At 46.7% G+C, this 20,398-nt stretch overlaps 1 protein-coding gene across 1 annotated transcript in view; it reads left to right on the top strand.

The window, feature by feature from the left end:
• The window catches only part of ANKH (ANKH inorganic pyrophosphate transport regulator), a 142,328-nt gene that overhangs the window by 89,687 nt on the left and 32,243 nt on the right, over positions 1-20,398 (top strand). The window contains exons 4-8 of the mRNA XM_082652475.1: positions 369-452; positions 7,206-7,376; positions 9,586-9,720; positions 11,839-11,931; positions 15,580-15,675. Coding sequence (XP_082508601.1) covers positions 369-452; positions 7,206-7,376; positions 9,586-9,720; positions 11,839-11,931; positions 15,580-15,675 — 579 coding nt within the window. The remainder of the gene's footprint in view (positions 1-368; positions 453-7,205; positions 7,377-9,585; positions 9,721-11,838; positions 11,932-15,579; positions 15,676-20,398) is intronic.

The following is a 20,398-nucleotide window of genomic DNA, read 5'->3' as shown; positions in this document are numbered from 1 at the left end:
CCAGTTTAGAGCCCTCATTAGAACGTGCTTCACGGATGGAGAATGCTGTGCTTTGTGACTCCCACTGGCCCCCCATTCCTGGTATGCAGCCAGGTTTCCTGCCAGACACACAAACCAGTACACTAGTCTGCATAGAACTGGTACCAAATACACACTGTGCAGTCATTGGTTCCACTTAAGTCTCATGTGGTCCTAGCCGCCAGGCTAAGTTACAGTCATTTTACCAATCAAAGATTTATGAAACCTGTGCTACTAAGGTTGGGGGGTGCGTTTCTATTCTGTTTCAGGAATGCCCAGGGACTCATAATGACCAGAAATAACCTAATCCCACAGGTGTATCTCATACCCTGTTCTCTCCTTCCTGGCAGGCATGGACCCATGCTGGCATTCTCTTAAAACACAAATACAGTTTCCTGGTCGGATGTGCCTCAATCTCAGACGTCATAGCTCAGGTAAATGTGATCCGTGTGTCCATCAGAGCTGCTCAGAGCCCCTTTCAGGTGACGGACAGAACCGGCTGCTGCCTCATTTACAACTATCCGCTCCGCGAGCGTCCCTGCATTACTCAAAACAAACGTGAACTTCCATAAATGCTTGTTAAGTGAATGAGCAAATGGAACCCCCCCCCCATGATACAAGCGTGTAGGATCTTGCAGGAATGGGTGTTGTAGGAATTTAAATTTACTATCAGAGGTTTTGCCCTTTATTGTTAAGGCACTTGCACGTGAAATGACTCTGAAGTCAAAGCTAGTGGGTGGTCACAGGGTCACTGTGCACACATGGACCTCTGTGTGGCTGAGTCACTAGATGCTAGTTTCTAGAGAATGCTCCTAGGAATTATTCTTTATTTTTTTATTTTTTTTTTTAATTTTTTTTTTTTGCCGTATGCGAGCCTCTCACTGTTTTGGCCTCTCCCGTTGCGGAGCACAGGCTCCAGATGCGCAGGCTCAGTGGCCATGGCTCACGGGCCCAGCCGCTCCGCGGCATGTGGGATCTTCCCGGACCGGGACACGAACCCATGTCCCCTGCATCAGCAGGCGGACTCTCAACCACTGCGCCACCAGGGAAGCCCTAGGTATTATTCTTAAATGTTGTTGTCACCTGGGGCTGCCACGCACGCATCATTCTCCCACATTTGGAAAGAATCAGGAAGTCGGCTTTGTCTGAGAACATTATACTTCTGTCCAGTTCCCTGAGGTCTGGCACCAGCCCTGGTTTCCATTCTCCTTCCTGTCTTCTTCCTCCAAAGATATCATGAAAAATTTTAGCAGCAAATTAGATTTAATTCCCATAGTCTGTACGTTAGACTTAGTTCCTACAGTCAGGGGTTTGGAGAACGAATTCTTCACGGAGAAGGAGGTGGACTGATTTCTAAACTCCCTTCCCAATTCTTAGTTCCATTCTATGAACATGTCCACACATTTCTTTCTGGTTTTTGCCTTTTGTACACGCTAGTCTTTCAGCCACCTTTTTGAAATAATCTACTGTTCAACTGTTAGTACCTCCCTAAAGACCAAGAATTAGATTTCCAAATTAATTGCATTTACTCCATGGATCACTATTAAAAGTAATTTAAATTACTTCCTGCTAACATTATTTTGTGTGTGTGTGTGCACGCGCACAAGCGTGAATACTAGCTAACGTCATTCTTTGATATATCTTTGTTAATTTTCTTGGTGAGTTATTAGAGATTTTTTGGCCTGGTCTCACTTTTAATTCATCCTCTGAGGGATGAACTAAACTGCCTTGTTCACTCTAATCACTTAATTTGAAATTAAGGAAACAGCTCTTATTTTTAGCATTAGCATCAGCAACTCAGTGAGCATTTGTAGATGTGTTATCTCAAAATAGAGGAAGAAATCACATCCCTGAAAAATTCTTTGCCAGTGCCCCCACAGCCATTTTCCTTCTTAATTTTTTTTTTTTTTTTTTTTTTTTTTTTGCGGTACGCGGGCCTCTCGCTGTTGTGGCCTCTCCCGTTGCGGAGCACAGGCACCGGACACGGCAGGCTCAGCGGCCGTGGCTCACGGGCCCAGCCGCTCCGCGGCATGTGGGATCCTCCCGGACCGGGGCACGAACCCGTGTCCCCTGCATCGGCAGGCGGACCCCCAACCACTGCGCCACCAGGGAAGCCCTTCCTTCTTAATTTTAAACCTGGTCCTGGCCGCTGCCTGTTGGGAGGGCTCAAAAGCTCGGAATAAACATAACTGGTTGGTAGGGGCGATGGAAGCTGGATTCAGGTGCCATCTGGCCTTGGGCTTTTCCTGGTGAAGTTTCTGTTTTAAACCTTATAGTTGGAGTTCCTGCCACAATTTGGTTGGGGGAAGAAATTCAATGTTTGTTCTTAAGTCTTCTGCTTCCCCTCCCACCCCCCAGCTTCAGTCCTCTCATTACTTGTAAGCATTTGTTAATTACCAGACTTGGTAATGAATAAATAGATCCTAGGCAAAGTCCTTTGAAATACCACCTCGGCATAGATAGATAGGGAGTAACAATCACCAACGATAAAATGAAAAGAGTTTATAATGCCTTGAATTTCAGTGGCAACTCCCAGTTTGAAAACCTTTACTAAGCTAATTAATTTCCCATCATAATACAAAAAAACCCTCTTGCTTTGGTTCCAACATGCCATGCTTTTCTGTGTCATCATTATTGTAATAGTCATATGTTTTTTATTTATTTTGTGATCATCTAGACTTTCTTAGCTTGCTCAGTATCAAATGAGGATTCTCATGGGGTGTTGGGCCTCAGTGGGACCTCTAGTCCTTTCCCCTTTGTGCTGTCATCAGCCCTGGCCTTCTGAAGTCAGCTGAGATCCCAGGGCTGGGATTCCAGGATCCCAGCTGAGTAATCTGGCTGCACTACTCTAGGTCCCTTTGTCTCCTGCCTTTCCATCTCAGCCTTCGGGCAAAATCCCCGTCCTGAACCACCCAATGGTGTGCACCTTGCACCACCTGCACCCAGGTAGCAAGCACTCCAGCAAAAAGTTACACAGTGGGACAAACTGATCAAAGTATAGATTCATCCTCTCATCACTCACCTCTGCGGACTCTGGTAACCATGTCAGAGGGTCTCCGCCCACTTCACTCTCCCTGGCAGGTGACCTCATTGCCTACCTCACTGAGAAATTTAAACCCACATGCCTACTTTCAGACCCTTGCCTCATCTCCGTTCCCTCTCCCATTCCAGGAGAGGAGGTGTCCCTCCTCTGTCCAAGGCCACTTCTTCCTCCTGTGCCTTGAAGCCTATCCTGTCCTGCTTTCTCAGGAACCTTATTTGATTGGTTATCAGTGACTCCTTCTCTCTCCCCTGGATCATTTCTCTTTGACATGGAAACATGCTCAGACATCTGCCATCTTAACACCATAACGACAGCAACAAGAGGCTTTTTCTCATGTATGTTTTTAGCTACAATTCTCTATTACTTCCCAGCCACACCTTTTGGAAGGCCAGTTTCCTCTCACTGTCTCCACTTTTGCACTTCTCTTTCTTCCTTTTACCTACCCCACGCTGACCTCCACTCCCATCACTTCGCCCACACTGTTCTCACTAGTGACCCTCTTGCCACTGAATCCAGCGGGCACTTTTTGTTGACCTCATGGATGTCTCAGCAACTCCTCACTCTGTTGACTGCACCTTCGTCCATGAAACATCCCTTCCCATTGGCTCTCACACCACCACGTCCTGGTTTTTCTCCGACTTCTGGTGGCCGAGCTCATCTACTGATGTGTAAATGTTCCTCAGATCCATCTCTCTCCTTACTGTGTATTCTATTCGTGAAGAATCTACTGCATGCCCTACGTTTAAACCATCTGTAACAAGATTGATGATCACCAGATAAATATCTGCGGCCAGGCCCTCTCCTCTGAGCTCTAGACAAGCCATCTAGATATCTCTATGCTATTTCCACTCACATCCTTCAGAGGCATCGTAAGCCTCAGTTCATACTCTTCATGATCTTGATGATGGTGGTTTTGAATGAATCTGTGCCCCTACCATCAGCTCAGACACCTGGGAGCCACCCTAGGAGCGTCCCTCTTCAGGACCATCCGTCTAAAATTTTTAATCCTAGATGTTTCTTTATCTGCCCTCTTCTCCCCATCTCGGCTGCCCTCGCCCTGGTCTGAGGGATCACCCCTCCCACCTGAACTCTCAGCGATGCCTCCTGACTCGGGCCTGCCCCTCTGCTCTGGCTCTCCTCCGTCCTTCCCCACTGCGGCCACAGGGATCTATTCTCAGTGAAATGCTGGCCATCTCACCCCCTGCCTAGAACCTGCTTTAGAATCACCTCCTGGTGTCCTTGAGATAAAAAGCCAAAATCCTGATCATGGTCTACGAGGTGCTGAAACCCCACAGGCTCTGCTTCTTCCCCAGCCCCGTCACTCTCCTCTTGTCCCCTTGCTCTCTACCCTCCAGCCACTGGTCCTCCCTTGTGACCAATTCAGTGTGGCCGAGCTGCCTCCCGCTGGGGGCTTTGCCTGGCTTCTGCCCGGAAGGAGATGCCCTGCCTCGGCTTGCCCCACCTAACCCTGGCTCCTGTCGGCCCCTGCCGGCTCCTGCCAAGGCATTGGCTCTCGGCTCAGTTGCACCCCACGTGGGCGCCCTCCCTCACCCCACAGCCTGGCTCTCCCAGCACCACCGCCCTCTGTCCTTCACAGGCCTTTTCACAGGTTGATTACCATCTCTGCCTTCCCCACTAGGCTGTCAGCTCCAGGAGAACAGAGCCTGGGACAATCTTATCTATCATTGAATCCCCAGCACCCAGGACGGGGCCAGCACGTAGCAGGCTTTCCCTGGGAAAATCCTCGCCACCGAGGCAGTACGTTACCTGCAGAAAATAGTCCGACAAGGTTTTGATGATGGTATCAGAATCAAAAATCTTAATTCTGGATTGAATTGCAAAAGGCCCAGGTGTTATCTTAAGTTGATAAATGATACAGCCCAGCGAAGGTGTAAGATGTATGGTATGTGTTGGACCATCTGGCATCAAGCTATTAACGACATGAGGGAGGCTGAGAAAATCTTCACTTCGGCCTTGATCGCTACCGGCCCAATGCCTCCTGCCCGCCCTCTGCCACACTCCAGCCTGCTGTGCTCCTCGGGCCACTTTCCTGTCATCTCCACACCTCCCCCTCCCTTCTCCTTCACTTCCAGATCCCCTTCCTTGGTCCTACTCATCTTGCATGGCCATCCTGATGGCGTCACCGGGAGCCTTTCTGGACTGGGCAGAGGAGGGGTTGGTCTTCACATATCCATTTTTCCTCCAGTGTGTTTTCAGTCTCTAAACATGACCATCTTCGTTTACACTGTAGGTCTGTGTATGTCGAATCTTAAGCTTGCGGCAGACAGACTAGTCTGTTTGCATATTAGGGCCCCTTAAGGCCTCTGATTAGTTAGAGAAATAAATGGGCATCTTGGCCACATTACAGAACGCAATCTTCTGTTCCAAACACAATGGATCCTTCACCAGGTTTCCCCCAGCTGGTCTTTGCATCCCTCAGTTAATACGGTACATTTGTTCCACTGGGAAGCAACAGGCATGGAGACAGTCACGGGCATCTTTATTTCCATCAATGGGCTCCACTGTATCCTCGGTGAAAGTGAATGTGAGTGTGTGATCATGAGCCTGAGTGGACACTCACGCGCCCATGCTCTGGGCAGCCTGGTCATGTCCACGCAGCCAAGCGGTAGCTCTGTCCCCTGCATCCGCCTAAGGGCCTCTCTGTCCCGTTTACCGGTTTGAGAGCAGCAACCCGGGCACAAGTGTCAGTTTGTGCTACCAGCAAACCTCCTCCAACGTCTCATACTATTATCTCGTTCAGAAGAGTTTCTCTGGATTACCCTGCCTTTCTCTGTCCCCTGTGGCAACTGAACGCACTCATTTGATGAACTGTGCTCGTTCTCCAGCTTCTTTTTTAACTTCGTGTCATCACTGATTTCTTGAGAATGCAGTGATCCGCGTACGCCTCCTTCGGTCAGGATCATTTAGTGGTGGTAGATTTCACAAGCCTATCATTCCCTGGATATTTGGCTACTAAGATTGATGTACCCCCCCCCAAATTTAAAAATGAAAAATAAATAAATAACTAAAAGAAGGAAGGGAAAAATGGATACTACTTAACAAAATTCTCTAAGGACAAATACAAAACTAATGCAGGGCTGATATTCAGCTGGTTCTTACCATAACAGCCAGGCCCGTTGTCTGTTCTGTTCAGTTGTTCAGTCTGTTGGTAAATATTTAGAATATCATTCCTGAAAATAATCAAACAGATTCATTGCTGTAGTGGATAGAAAATGGATGGATGGGGTTCAAAGGTACTAGGTAGACTTTTTATAAATCTTGATATTTAATCACTGTGTTCCTCTTCAAAATAAATTAAACAAATAATTTTTTAAACAAACAACAACAAAAAAATTGATGTAGCCCAGACAATCTCTCCCCTCTCCCATTACCCTATTTGTGCACTCAGTACGCCTCAGTGGTCTTCCAAACATGTGAATCCCAGGAAGGACTCTGGACGGAGGCGGGGCTGATTCTCTGATTTCTGCAGGATGGGGCGTTAAATACATTGATAAATTTGCTTTAGAGCCTGTACTGTTCAATAGAGATTGACACTTTACTATTATTTCAATCCCTCTTGACTTTGTATTCTTTGACCTTTGCCACTTTTGTAAGTTAATATCTTAAATTTTAATTATCTTGTTTTATAATAATTAACATTGGTGCTTTTGCAGCATTTTTAGTGGATTCCATGTTATAAATGTTAATGTCCATTTTTCTGTGTACCATCATTGGTCACTGTTCTATCCTTTGTGGAAGGTCACTTAGGTCCTCTGGTGTGGATTACATGTGTACATCGATAGGGCAAAGCTCTTCTGCATCCTTTGGGGTCAGGGAATCCAAAGTTTCTAGACTTTTTTTAATCGATAACCTTAACCAGATGTGCAGTTGCCTTAAAAGAATCTTAATGATGAATATAACAGAATGATCGTGTGCTCTTCCAGTGAATCCCAAATGCATGACCCTGAATTCTCCGAGAGCAGTATTGAGCTGTAGCCCAATACAGTTTCTGTTCTCCTTCTCATCAGTGTCAAGGTTTTCGCTCAGAGATACATCTCACCTGGGTGCAAGAGGTGGGGCCGCACTTCCATTGATTGGTTCCGTCTTCTCCCTACTGACTTGTTCTTGTTTCCCCATCTCTCAGGTCGTTTTTGTCGCCATTTTGCTGCACAGTCATCTGGAATGCAGAGAGCCTCTACTCATCCCCATCCTATCCTTGTACATGGGTGCCCTTGTGCGCTGCACCACCCTGTGCCTGGGCTACTACAAGAACATCCACGACATCATCCCGGACAGGAGTGGACCGGAGCTGGGGGTAGGTCCTTAGACCTCGAGGACATGCTCTCTGTACATCCAAGTGGAATATAGTTTCACCCCACACGTATGAAACGAGACATCAGTGTAACAGCCACATGCTCTGGGATGTTATATCTCAAGGCCAAGTGCTTCATAGTGTCCACAGGGAAAGACAGTTGGAGAACTGATGAACTCTGGAGATGAAAGAGTCCTTAGAGGTCACTCTCCAGCCTCCTTACCTCCATATGAGGAGACCAAGTCACAGTGAGTCATGTCAGGCCAAGGAGGAGACACAACATTGACGTCCTCCTTACTCTCTGTTGTCAAAAGGAAGTCATTCTGTTCTCGACAGAGATTTTAGGACCCCTGGTACCACTGAACTCACATTTGATTATTTTTAATTTCACACCAGGGATCCAGGCTGTGTTTGTACTTTCTGTACTGGCCAAACACAATCACTCATTCAGGTGCCTTCTACGGAGGGAGCAGAGTATTTAGGTACCACAGGGCAACACAGGAAGTTTTTAAATACGGTCTCTGGCCTCAAGCAGCTTTACGTCCCATTTGGCTTATCCAGCACAGCAGCAACATTCAGACATGAACCCAAGAAAGTACAGAGACTGCAATGGGAGTTCAAGAACTTCTCTCACGGAGGCTGAGAGACGGTAGATAGGGATGAGGTCTAAAAAGCCCCCCTGATGGAGGCAGAGCTTGGCCTGTGCCTCGAAAGGCGAATATGGTACAAGCAAGATACAATCTTATACAAGTGACCAAAGCGTTCTTTTCATCATCATTATAAACAGTATCTGATTTATATGTTTGCTAATTTCTCTATCCTTAGGTATCATTTGGGTTGGTATCCATCTATATATAAGGCAGATATGCATGATTATGTATATATATATATATATTTTTATATATATATTTATATAAATATGGCCCTGAATAAATTACCACACTCCACCCCTTGATCCCACCTTTGACCACATGTTACTTTTGTCATGTCAAAACAGTAATTGCGGGACTTCCCTGGTGGTGCAGTGGTTAAGAATCCACCTGCCAATGCAGATGACATGGGTTCGAACCCTGGTCCGGGAAGATCCCACATGCCGCGGAGCAACTAAGCCCGTGTGCCACAACTACTGAGCCTGCGCTCTAGAGCCCACGAGCCACAAGTACTGAGCCCGTGTGCCGCAGCTACTGAAGCCCACGTGCCTAGAGCCCATGCTCCACAACAAAGAGAAGCCACCGCAATGAGAAGCCCGTGCACTGCAACGAAGAGTAGCCCCCGCTCACCACAACTAGAGAAAACCCGTGCACAGCAACAAATACCCAACGCAGCCAAAAATAACCAAAAAACCAGTAATTGTATTGACCACCCACCTTGATGTGAGGTCAGGCCATCAATAATATCAGATCTAGGGCTTCCCTGGTGGCGCAGTGGTTGAGAGTCCGCCTGCCGATGCAGGAGACACAGGTTCGTGCCCCGGTCCGGGAAGGTCCCACATGCCGCGGAGCGGCTGGGCCCGTGAGCCATGGCCGCTGAGCCTGCGCGTCCGGAGCCTGTGCTCCACAACGGGAGAGGCCACAACAGTGAGAGGCCCGCGTACCGCAAAAAAAAAAAAAAAAAAGGGGCGCACATCTTTGCTGTAGAATTCTTAATAAGTCGCCTTCTCGTTACCATGCTTTTGTTTTGCTTGTGCTTCTGAACATTTACATGACTTCTGTCAGAGCTTTGAAAATAGGAACCTCTGAGTAGATTTATATAGTGCCCAAATAATTAGGCACATTTGTGAGCAGACTGATTCCAAAATAAAGTATAACAATGTTTTACTTCTAAGAGTTACGTCTTACTGACATGGCTTCTAGCCAGTCAGTTTGGTAATTTAAACAGAAACTAATTTCCAGCCTGTTTCTTGGGCTATGAAGTTGGGTTCTGCTTGGGTTAAAGTTGCCCTGTTTGGAAAATAGGCGTTTGGATCCATCAGGCTTCAATGTGTGTTTTGACTTCACAGTAGCTTGCCAGCTGTCTGAGTTCATTTCTATTAAGACTGTACATTTTACTTTAATTCAACTTGGCTTGTCTACAGAGGCTTTTTCTATATTATTTTTAAGTCTAGTGAATTGACTCATGATTGATATCGAAAGAAAAGGCTTTGACTCTGAATTGTTTTTTTCTATTCTGCTTCCAGAGTTCAGTGAACTTTTATCCCCTTTTCTTGATGCAGGGAGATGCAACAATAAGAAAGATGCTGAGCTTCTGGTGGCCTTTGGCTCTCATCTTGGCTACACAGAGGATCAGTAGGCCAATCGTCAACCTCTTTGTTTCCCGGGACCTTGGTGGCAGTTCTGCAGCTACGGAGGTAGGGCAGCTTCTGGGGATGTGGGTACCCACCGTCGCCGTGTAAAAACTGGGTGCGGGGGAGGTGGATTACAAATTTGTTTCCAATTCCTCTTGAGAGCTCAAGAAGTTCTGTGATATTAAATTATGTGACACCTTCACACAAGGAACCCATAAGGATCTCCATCAGTGACTTAGAATCATGTGATTTTATATTTATCTGAGTATGGGAGAAAACATCTCCTTCGTCCTTCTCTTTTACCACATGAGAAAACCGAGATTAAGGACACACAACTAGCAAGAAGCTGGGCTAGTGTTAGAATCCAGATTTTCTCTCTCCACTCAACGGCCTCTCCACTTTCCCATGGAGTCAGCATGGTACCTCTTCACAGTAGTTGCAGAGGACAGCGAAATATGCCATGCGCAGCAGCAGAAGTGAAAGCACCAGGGGGTGAAGGGCTGCTGCCTCCGTTTTGGCCCACCTCGTCTCACCTGTCCTTTCTCCACCTCCTGTACCGAGCCTACCGTGGCTTTATGTACTCTGGCAATCTGCCCTCCTCCAAAGGAGGGTCTCCATTATTTACTCAACTCAAGAAACTGATCTGGAAACTGGCAGCTCCACTTCTTTCCATCTTTCAAGTATGGTATGAACAAGTAGAATGACTTCATTTGTTTCCTCCTCCGCTGCCCTCTGGAGAATTAATTGTCTCAAGAACTGCTGATCCTTCAGGAAGGCTGGTGGCTACCCATGAGAGCCTCCTGTTTACACACTGCCCTTGAATGCACTGTCAGCATGTTTCCAGGCTGAGGGCTGCTGCCAGTTTCCATGTCCTGGGAAGCAACTCATGTTGGCTTGGAACAAGCAGCACATAAATCACAAGCAGAAGGCTTTCCCTTGTCTCCATTGGTTCCTGGATTTTGTCTGTTGAATCGTGAATGCCATCTGGGCTGGCTTCTGTAACATAGCAGCTTTTTTACTTCAATACTTCAGTTTCAGCTGCCCAGTAAAAAGTGTGGGACCCCCATCACCTGTGTGCTAGAATTCCATCTTTCCCTAAGAAAAACAAGACATTATACACTTGAGCCATTTCTAAATGACCTCAGTGCACAGAGACAGACCTTAGCATTAGGGTGACAGAACTGACATGAATTGATCGTCTGCTTCTGATAATGTCGGCACTTATGGACGTTTCACTGACTCCCGACACCCCTGCACGATGAGTGTCGTTATTCTCATGGTTCTGCCGGAGGAACAGAAACGGGGCCTGAGAGCGTTCATGCTTCGCACAGCTGGGAAGTGACGAAGTGAGGTTTGAATCCAGGGCCGCCTGATGCCACCACCCACTCCTCACAGCAGTGTCTTCACCCGCTGGGGACCCACCTCGCTCACGGTCCTGGCATCACTGTTATGGTCATTAGAACAGACGAAGCCTGATTCCTCCTGTCCTAGCTAGTGAGGGAGTTGAACTTTGCCAAAAGTGTAGGGTTAGGTGCTCTGTTTTAAATTTTCTTCCTCTTCATTCACCTAAGAAGTGAAACTCTCATTTTCATGGAAGAACCTGTGAGCCTTCCTATGAGAAGTATTAATTTAGTTTTCTTAAGTTAAACATCAAAATTGGGCTCTCCTGGCTGAACAGATTGAAAGTGAGTTGAGTTGGATGGAGGATAACGTAAAGCCATCGACCAGTGCACACCGTCAGCTTCCCTGGGGGGTGGCGTGGAGGCAGAGCGGTGGACGCTAAGTGCAGAGTCTCCAGAGAGCAGGGGTGGGGCTCAGAATCGCATTTGGAGACTCAAGAATTGGGCTAGACTAGAAGGTTTGGTTTAGCTCAGTGAGAATTTGGTGAACCTGGGTTGAAATCTTGGCTTCTCAGGCAGTGATCGGGACCCCTTCCTCACTGGATTCATGTAAAACAAGACTCATCCCCCTGGTCTCAGGTGCACACCCTGGGTCCACTCAGCTGGCTCCCGGGATGCAGGGGAGCCCCTGCCCCTTCCTCCTGCTGTCACCCAGGGTGGAGTGACCTGTCAGTGGGGACCACACCCGAGATGGCTTGCTCTGCCACGTGGCAGACGGCAGGCAGTGGCTGGACACAGGCTCTGCGGATGCCCTGCTAACTGCCGGCTCTTCCTCTTGCAGGCCGTGGCAATTTTGACAGCCACATACCCCGTGGGTCACATGCCATATGGCTGGTTGACGGAAATCCGTGCTGTCTACCCTGCTTTTGACAAGGTGAGAACCCCGTGCGCCGTGGTTTCTGAAACACACTCTTTAAAATTAGCGTTTGATAGACAGGGATTGCCGTTGACGGGCGCAGTGATGTTTCTAATCTCACCTCGCTCTGCAAGATTAATGAGGCTTTGGGGCTGGCGGAGGAAACTCAGAAAATAACAGAGGCGAATTTACACTTGCCTTGATGCCACTCCCATGATGCCTCTGCAAACCGATACTCACTTCAAGGTTATTCCTGTCAAGAAATTATTTGCAAAAGGGAAATTATACTCTCAAAAAATGTTAGTATATTGTATTTCATTTCTCTTTTGTTGTTTTTTAGTTAAACCGATACTTTATAGCAGATGTGAAGGTACAGGAAGTTCTGTGCTTAAGTTCATAAGCTTAAGGCTGTCTTGCAGGGTGCTGGGGTACATGCACACCGAAGTTGTCCATGCAGCAGCCATGGGTCCAGGCTGGTTGGGATGCAGCGCAGTTATTCCAGCTGGAAGCTTCTGGTGACGGCCACTGTGTCCTTCCACAGCTGTTGACACAGCCCAGGAAGGCACATAAGCCTTCAGACCTGTAACCTGAGGCCAGGTCAGGACTGACCTGCCTGCAGATCATTTGAGAAATGCCTGTTTCATTAAAGCTTAATTATTTGAACCTGTAGACTTGTATCCTGAAACAAAGAAGTAGAAAAACAGACTCCCAGCAAGATAGTGTACAATGTTTTAAAATAAAAAATAGGAAAGAAGCACAGAACCTGCCACTGGTACTCTTAATAGCAACTGTTTGGCCTTGAATTTCTATAGAACTAGCTCAGAGCCATTGCTGATATCATTTCATGTGATCCCATAAAGAGCCCTAGGAGGTGAGGAGAGGAAGCCTCTTCACCAGGGTCCCCAGCTGATTATGTGCCTCTATTCCCACACCTATAGTCAATCACCCACAAATAGCAACTCACCTCCAAGTGCTTCAGGGATGGCCCCCACGCAGCCTAACGTGAGAGAGGGTAGGCTATGGCCCAGAACTCTTTACTGGGTGTGGAACTTCCCCAGTAAACTGTAAGCTGGACCCTCCACTGATTGCCAACATTCATTCACAACGTTAGGATGCAGAGCATTTCCGAAAAAATTCTTTTGATTCCTGCTTCCTAGGCCTTTGAGAGTGGACTTCCGAAGGCCTGAGTCATTTGCAGGAGAGAGCTGTGTTTGAGTGGGTTTCATCCACTCCACTGATAGAAATCAGTGTTTTCATGTCAAGGAACATGTGTATAGAAGTAAGTCCTCAGAAACCAAAATGGATATAAGTCATCTTGCTCTTGGAATATAAGATTATATAATAAAACTCAGTAGCAGGTTCTAAAGTGTTAGAACCTCATAGCTGTGAGTGTCTCATCTGAAATTGTTTTTGGCTACATTGAAATAGTAAAGCTTAACAATACAGCGCTATACAGTTCCACTAAGAGCGTCCAAGATAAGCATTGTTTTATTCACCATCACAGAGGTTAGGCACTACAAAAAAATTCTTTTTTTTTTTTTTACATCTTTATTGGAGTATAATTGCTTTACAGTGGTGTGTTAGTTTCTGCTTTATAACAAAGTGAATCAGTTACACATATACATATGTTCCCATATCTCTTCCCTCTTGCGTCTCCCTCCCTCCCATCCTCCCTATCCCACCCCTCTAGGTGGTCACAAAGCACGGAGCTGATCTCCCTGTGCTACGCGGCTGCTTCCCACTAGCTATCTATTTTACATTTGCTAGTGTATATATGTCCATGCCACTCTCTCGCTTTGTCACAGCTTACCCTTCCCCCTCCCCATATCCTCAAGTCCATTCTCTAGTAGGTCTGTGTCTTTATTCCTAAAAACAAAAAAATTCTTTTGAGGAGCGTACCTCTAGCCAGATGCTGGAGTTACTCAGAACCCTTTTGAAACCTCCCCCATTGTTGCCATGCATTCCACTGCGCTACTCCAAGCCATTCCCATGAATGCCGTCTATTCACCCGAATCTTAAGACACCTCTGTGTGGACTTCCAGAATCTGCTGCACTGACAGTTGAAATCCTTAGCCCCCTTGTGCGTTCCAGAATAAGAGATTTAAAATTTCTCGCATAACTTCTGCTGTTTCTAGCTAAACAGTGAGCTGGGAGAGTTTTCCACTCATCCAAATTCTCTCTAATGTTCAGTTATTATATGCAAAAGACTATGTTTCTGCGAAAGAGCAGATGGGGCAAACAAGGTGAGACACAGATGCTAATCTAATGATATGTGCTAGTTTATTCCAACCGTACTTGCAGAAATATTTGCTATTTTAAAAATAAAAGCGCACCTGAAGGAGCTGGGGCCCGTGGCTGCCACCATGGGTGGCGTGTGCATTTGGAGGTTCCTAATTCTTCCCGGCCTGGCCTCCTTCTCGCCCAGGCCACCGGGGCACCACCCTCGCAGATCCTTGGGGGAGAGGAGATGGAGAGATATCCTACCTGCTGTTTTTCAGAAAAGCAGATGTGCTTTAGAGACCGGAGTTAAGAAAATGTCAACCCCTCCAGAGGTGGCATAAAGGGGAAGGGATTCGAGAGATTGCCTCAGCCTCTGAAGGGAAGCAAACATCAAAAGCTCTTTTGCAAGTGGGACCTGTAACACCTCTGCTTGTGTGTCTTTCATTGGGCTGGATATGGGAGCCAGGGGCTCGCCATTTGTTCTTTTCTTTTTTTGAATTTTATTTATTTTTTTATACAGGAGGTTCTTATTAGTTTTTGTGAGTCGGCTCTGGGACTAATGGGATCCGTAAGGAGGCTGGCGTTGTTTTTCCTCTGCTGCCTTTCAAGGCTGAGGGCCGGACGCTCGTTTAGATTGGGTGATGGGCACGCCTAGCAGTGACCCTGGGATGGCCCCAGCAATCCCTCAGGCACGTGTCAGAGGACCTCTGGGCCGTCTGCATCATTTGCTTACATTTCAATCTAACAAAGGCTGTTTGAACATCTTCTCTACTCAGGAAAGATGGTGCTAAGTTGCAGGAGCTAAAGAGATGGGTGAGGGACTTCCCTGGTGGTCCAGTGGTTAAGACTTCACCTTCCAGTGCAGGGGGTACGGGTTCAATCCCTGGTCGGGGAGCTAAGATCCCACACGCCTCGCTGCCAAAAAACCAAAACATAAAAAAAAGAAGCAATATTGTAACAGATTCAATAACGACTTTAAAAAAATGGTCCACATCAAAAAAAAGGTCTTTAAAAAATAAAATAAAATAAACAGATGGGTGAGACACACAGTCCTTTATCTCGGAGAGCAAACGCGCACCTCACAGGGCCTTGACATGTGCCCTCAAATACGGGCCCAGATGCCACGCCTGTCTGCAGAGCTCCAGGGCAGTCAGGAACTGCAGGATGGGCTGGGGCTCTGGCCTAGCTGGGTGGGCACCCAGCGCCCAGGAGAGGGGACTCATTCAGGAGACACTGCCAGACGTTCAGTCCAGAACCCCCTCTGGTTAGCATTCATGTCCAGAAACATGACAGCTGTCTGAGAGAGACTCAGAGTGACAGCTGTCTGCCAAGCTGTCACTCGACATCTACACTTGAGACGCATCAAATACAACAGAAACGAGATGCTCTGTAAGGTGCACGTGTGGTCAGCCAAGGATAACGTGGAGCCTTTTCTTGCCCCCCTAGAATAACCCCAGCAATAAGCTGGTGAGCACGAGCAACGCAGTCACTGCAGCACACATCAAGAAGTTCACGTTCGTCTGCATGGCCTTGTCGCTGACGGTAAGGAGAGACCCATCCCCGCCCCCACCTGTGTTTGTTTTTGGAAAGGGGGGTAATCGCCATTTTCAAGGGAGAGTTCCAGTAGCCCATAATACGATGTTGTGCTAGATTAGATAACAGCCTCTTCGAGACATTTTCATCTCAAAATATGAGCGATCGTCGTTCAAGGAGGGCGTTGAGTCTAAGAATAGAGGTCAACTTCTGGCGTTTCTAAGGGCTTCTTACGTGCTGAAGAGAGGCAGGCCTTGCCTTTCATTTTTAATACTCTTACTAATAATTTCCAGCCCGTTTTTAAATACCCAGAGTCAACTCTATAACCATCTCTGTCCCTTTTCCAAATTTAATTGGTGGTGTTTGTTTCGCTGGTAAAAGTGCCTTTCCTCATACGTTCACGCTGATATATCCTCCCCATTTATTTATCATTCAACACTTGCTTGTCAAGCACCTACTGGATCCCAAGCCCTGCCATCTTCAGGGATACTGGTGTGAACAAGTGTGGATAACACCTCACTGTTGGCAGGGCCTGTCAGTGACTCTGCACAGCCTTAAATAAACAGCACACATCCTTCCTTTGTCAACTCCCCTGGGTAATTCAAATGTAAGAGACATAACGTTCAAAAAAACAGGGAAAAGATTCCTACGTGCTCTGTAATCCAAAGCACGTGGTGTATAATTTAAGGTTGTTTATGACATTTATCAACAGTCGTAAGAAAATAACATTTATAATCAACTTCACCTCGTAGACTGTGCCTTTTGGGTTCTAAAGATGGAGATGAGAAGAGGATAAAAAGAAATAGGAGTCTTTTGAACTCAGTTCCTTTTTTGTTGTTGTGACTACACGTGTCCTATTAAGTCCTGTAGCAGTTCTCCATTTTTATAGTGCAGTGTAAGGATGTAGCAGAAATGCCTGGGTGTGTGCAGCTCCATCATGAATGACTGATAAGGAGGACGTAAGGCAATAAGAGGTTTGGGGACATGGTGATGACAGGAACACACTGACCAGGGTCCCTCTGGCCATTATCACAAGAACCACTTAGCTAGATAAGCCCTCATAGTGGTCCTTTGAAATCAAGCCCGACACACATTTTAAGCCTTTTATGGATTTTTTTTTTCAAAACCCACAGCTTAATATTTGATCCATTGATCCAACACCTGAATAGATTGTATCAACGGCAACACAAGATATATAGCCCATCACCTAACACCTCTGACACTGAGTCATGACCTTGCATTCTCAGCTGTCCCGTCACTCCAGCCCAGCCCTTCCCTCCAGTCCTTCCCTCCTGAAACTGGGAAACTGCAAGGAGGGTGTCAGAAGCCTATTCCAGGCCACGTCCCCGGGGTGGGGGGGATCTCTGGTAGCATGCCTGCCTGAGTCAGGACAGGTTGCCCCCGGCAACCCTGCTCTCCTGGCTGCATTATTTCTCCCTGTGGTGGGCAAGTTTTTCCGTAGTTCCCTAAAATATTAGCGAAACACTGCACAACCTTGAAACCGTTCAAAAGAGTATTTGGGGGAAAAACAGAGAAGATTTCTGTCCCAGGAACAGACCTCAGCTTTTGGAGACTGTGTTAAGTGACCGGGAGTTGAGAGCTCAGCTGGTTTCGGGTGCCAGGCTCTGTGACTGCAACCTCGTCCGTTGCCGAGAGCTGGGAGCTTCCGGTCGTTCCTCGCTCTGCTATCCAGAGTCCGGCCGGGTCTCCTCTCTCTGCATTTAAACCTCCTCCCGCAGCTGTGCTTGAGTCCAGTGGAGAACTTTACCAGACTGGGTTTAAGGATATTCCTTTCCTCCTTCAGTTCACGGGCAATAACCTGTACTTCTCAAACAGGAGCAACAAGTGTATTTTGAAATGATAACCAAGTAAGATCTAGAAAAATGCTTTGATTTCCCATGTAGAGGTTTTATTTACTTAATAAGTTCAATTAGTCTAATCCTACCATCTGTAACTAGAACTTACAGATCTATCTGAGGGTAGATTTGTCACCGTAGAAACAGAGACACAGAATCCTGTGTTGGAAAGGAACTTGAAGATGAACTGATCAAATCCCATGATTTTTTAGTAAAGGAAATGACTCAGAGAGGATAAGAGGATAAGTGACTTGCCCCAGGACAGACCAGTACAGACCGGCAGACCTCGCTTTATTGCACTTCGCAGATAATGCATTTTTTTTTTTTACCAGTTGAAGGTTTGTGGCAACCCTGAGTTGTCAGATGATGGTTAGCATCTTTTAGCAATGAAGCATTTTTAAATTAAGGCATGTACATTTGTTCTCTAGACATAACGCTATATTGTACACTTAAGAGACTACAGTATAGTGTAAACATAACTTTTATATGCACTGGGAAACCAAAAATTCATGTGACTCGCTTTGTTGCAACCTGCGCTTTATGGTGGTGGCCTGAAACTGAACCTGAAATATCTCCAAGGTATACCTGTAAATAATAAAACTTAAGTTGTTTTCCTTGCTTTATCGTGATATTCACTTTACTGCAGTGCTCTGGACCCAAACCTGCAGTATCTCAGAGTTCTGCCTGTAACAACTCCAGCTGGAAGCCAGACTTCCCAGCTCATTCTCTGGGGCCCTTTCCTCTGTATTGCACTGTTTCCAACAGGCAGGAACAGATATCTGGCCCTGAGGCTCTGGACTGAGGCACTTGCTGGCATGCTTGAAGCGGCGGTTTCTCCAACACTAAAAACAGCAGTATCTGAGTTTGCAGCTTATGGTGTGTCTCACATACATTATCCTTATAACGATTCAATCAGTCGGTCCAACATCTTGGCTAGAGGAATTGCCATTAAAAGATACACAGAAAAAATGTTAGGGCTTTTTCCCCCTAAATTCAGCGTTTCACTGTCACTGTAAAGCATACACCTTTTTACAGTATTTATTCCTTCTTCACATCTATGATTCCTTGGAGGCTCTGAACTTCCCTAGGCAGGGTCTGTGGCTTAGTCACCTCTTATCCCCAGGGCTTAGCATCCTGCCCGACACAGAAGGGGCACAGCAAGCAGAACACAAATACATGACTCAACTAATACTTACCTGTGAGATAAGGATCAGAAAGGCACCGATGGCACCCGCCCCTCATGAGCAACAACCTCCTCATTTATACTCAGGTTATCCTATTTTGAAAGCTTTGAAGATGCCCTTTACTCCCAAGTCTATCTTCCCTTTTTTAATTTTGAAACTTCTCAGTGTCAGGAAATGAACATAGCAGAGCATTAAGATCAGCACGTCATGTATATTCCAGTGGGTGATACGGTGTACCAAGTACGAGCCTTCTGATGGTTCCACAGCTTTCTGTGCATCGCCTAGGATTAGAGCACTTTCCTGAGCTCTGATCCTTTGGGCATAAACAGCTCTCTCCCGGGGTCTTTGAGAAGAGCTGACCCCACAGATCCTGCAGACACTTAATGACCCAGTGATGCTACCTGCTTTTCAAACGAAAAGGTGTACTGTCTATAGCAAAAACTCATCTTGCAGTCAGAATGGGTTCACTCTTCAGGCCCTGACACTTTGGGTTCAACATCCTCCTTTGCCTGTGAAAGATACTTTCGACAGTTAGTAAGAGACTAATAGTTCAGAATGCTACAATGCATGTATGTGTTTATTCCCTACTATAGATTCTCCATTTAAATTTAGAGTATCTATCCAACTCTAAAAGTTGGTTCTTCCCTCATTTTCTTATCCAGGAGTCTGTCTGATCCAGTGGGCTTCAAGAAAAGCAGCAAATGCCTTCTGCCCAGTTGGAAGAGGACGTGGATTTAGGAAGCGAGTAGAGTAGGAAAATAGAAGTATTTCTCAAGTGGCATCGTGCTCTCCTGCCTTCAGAGCTGCCTCTAGGAATGCTTAGTGAGGTGCTGGTTGATTTCTTTAGACCACCTGATGCGAATGAGGACAGGGGGAGCTTTAGTTGATCCAGAAGATTAGCTTCAACATGGTAGAACCGTCAGATAAAAATTAATCCCCTCAGTAGCAACAAAGGAGTGGGCACGATGCAAACCAGGGTTAGCAAGGTGACTGCAGACTGACACGCCGCTGTTAGGGGCAAAAGGAACACACAGTTCAAAAATACGTACAGTTTAAATCGATTTGGAAGAACAGCTTCAGATGGTGTGCTGCTTGGTGGGAGCTTGTGGTGTAGTGGCCACACAGAGGGGAAAGCATCACAGACCAGCCATCAGAGCTGCACAGGAGAAGGCAGGACCACAAAGAGTAAGGCTGCAGACGGTGTTGGGGCCAGAAGCGAACAACCAGTTTTGCCCTGAACCTTCTGGTAGAGCCATGGTCTCCATCGCTTATGTGACTGACTATAAAGCCCCGTGATAATTAGTGTGTCCTGAAAGGCTGCGTTTCTCTAGTAGACAGTCATGGTGATCACAGACAGAGGGTGGTGGCAACGAGCTTGTGATATAAGGAAGCAGGAACATCGTTCCTTCCTCTTGGGGAGAAGAACTGGTAATGCTAAACTTACAGAAACATGGCCCCTTGTAAACCCCTTGGGACTTGCCATGATTCCCTCCTGGATTCCAGATTTGGGGGGAAGATAGTAACCGTGAACCAAGGTAGGATATGTCCTTTCAACAGCCTTTTTGGTGCAGAGGAGCATCCTCAAAAGGTAACAGACCTCCATATTCCGGGATGTTAGGCCAGTTTGCTGAAGCCAGTGGGTGGGCTTGCTAAATTTACCAGACTTGCCAACTTACCCCAAACGTGTGTTTG

Source organism: Grampus griseus (assembly GCF_964374135.1).
Source record: "Grampus griseus genome assembly, chromosome: 3".
NCBI lineage: Eukaryota > Metazoa > Chordata > Mammalia > Artiodactyla > Delphinidae > Grampus > Grampus griseus.
Note: the sequence above shows the minus strand (reverse complement) of the source record. Positions and strands in the feature narration are given on the sequence as shown.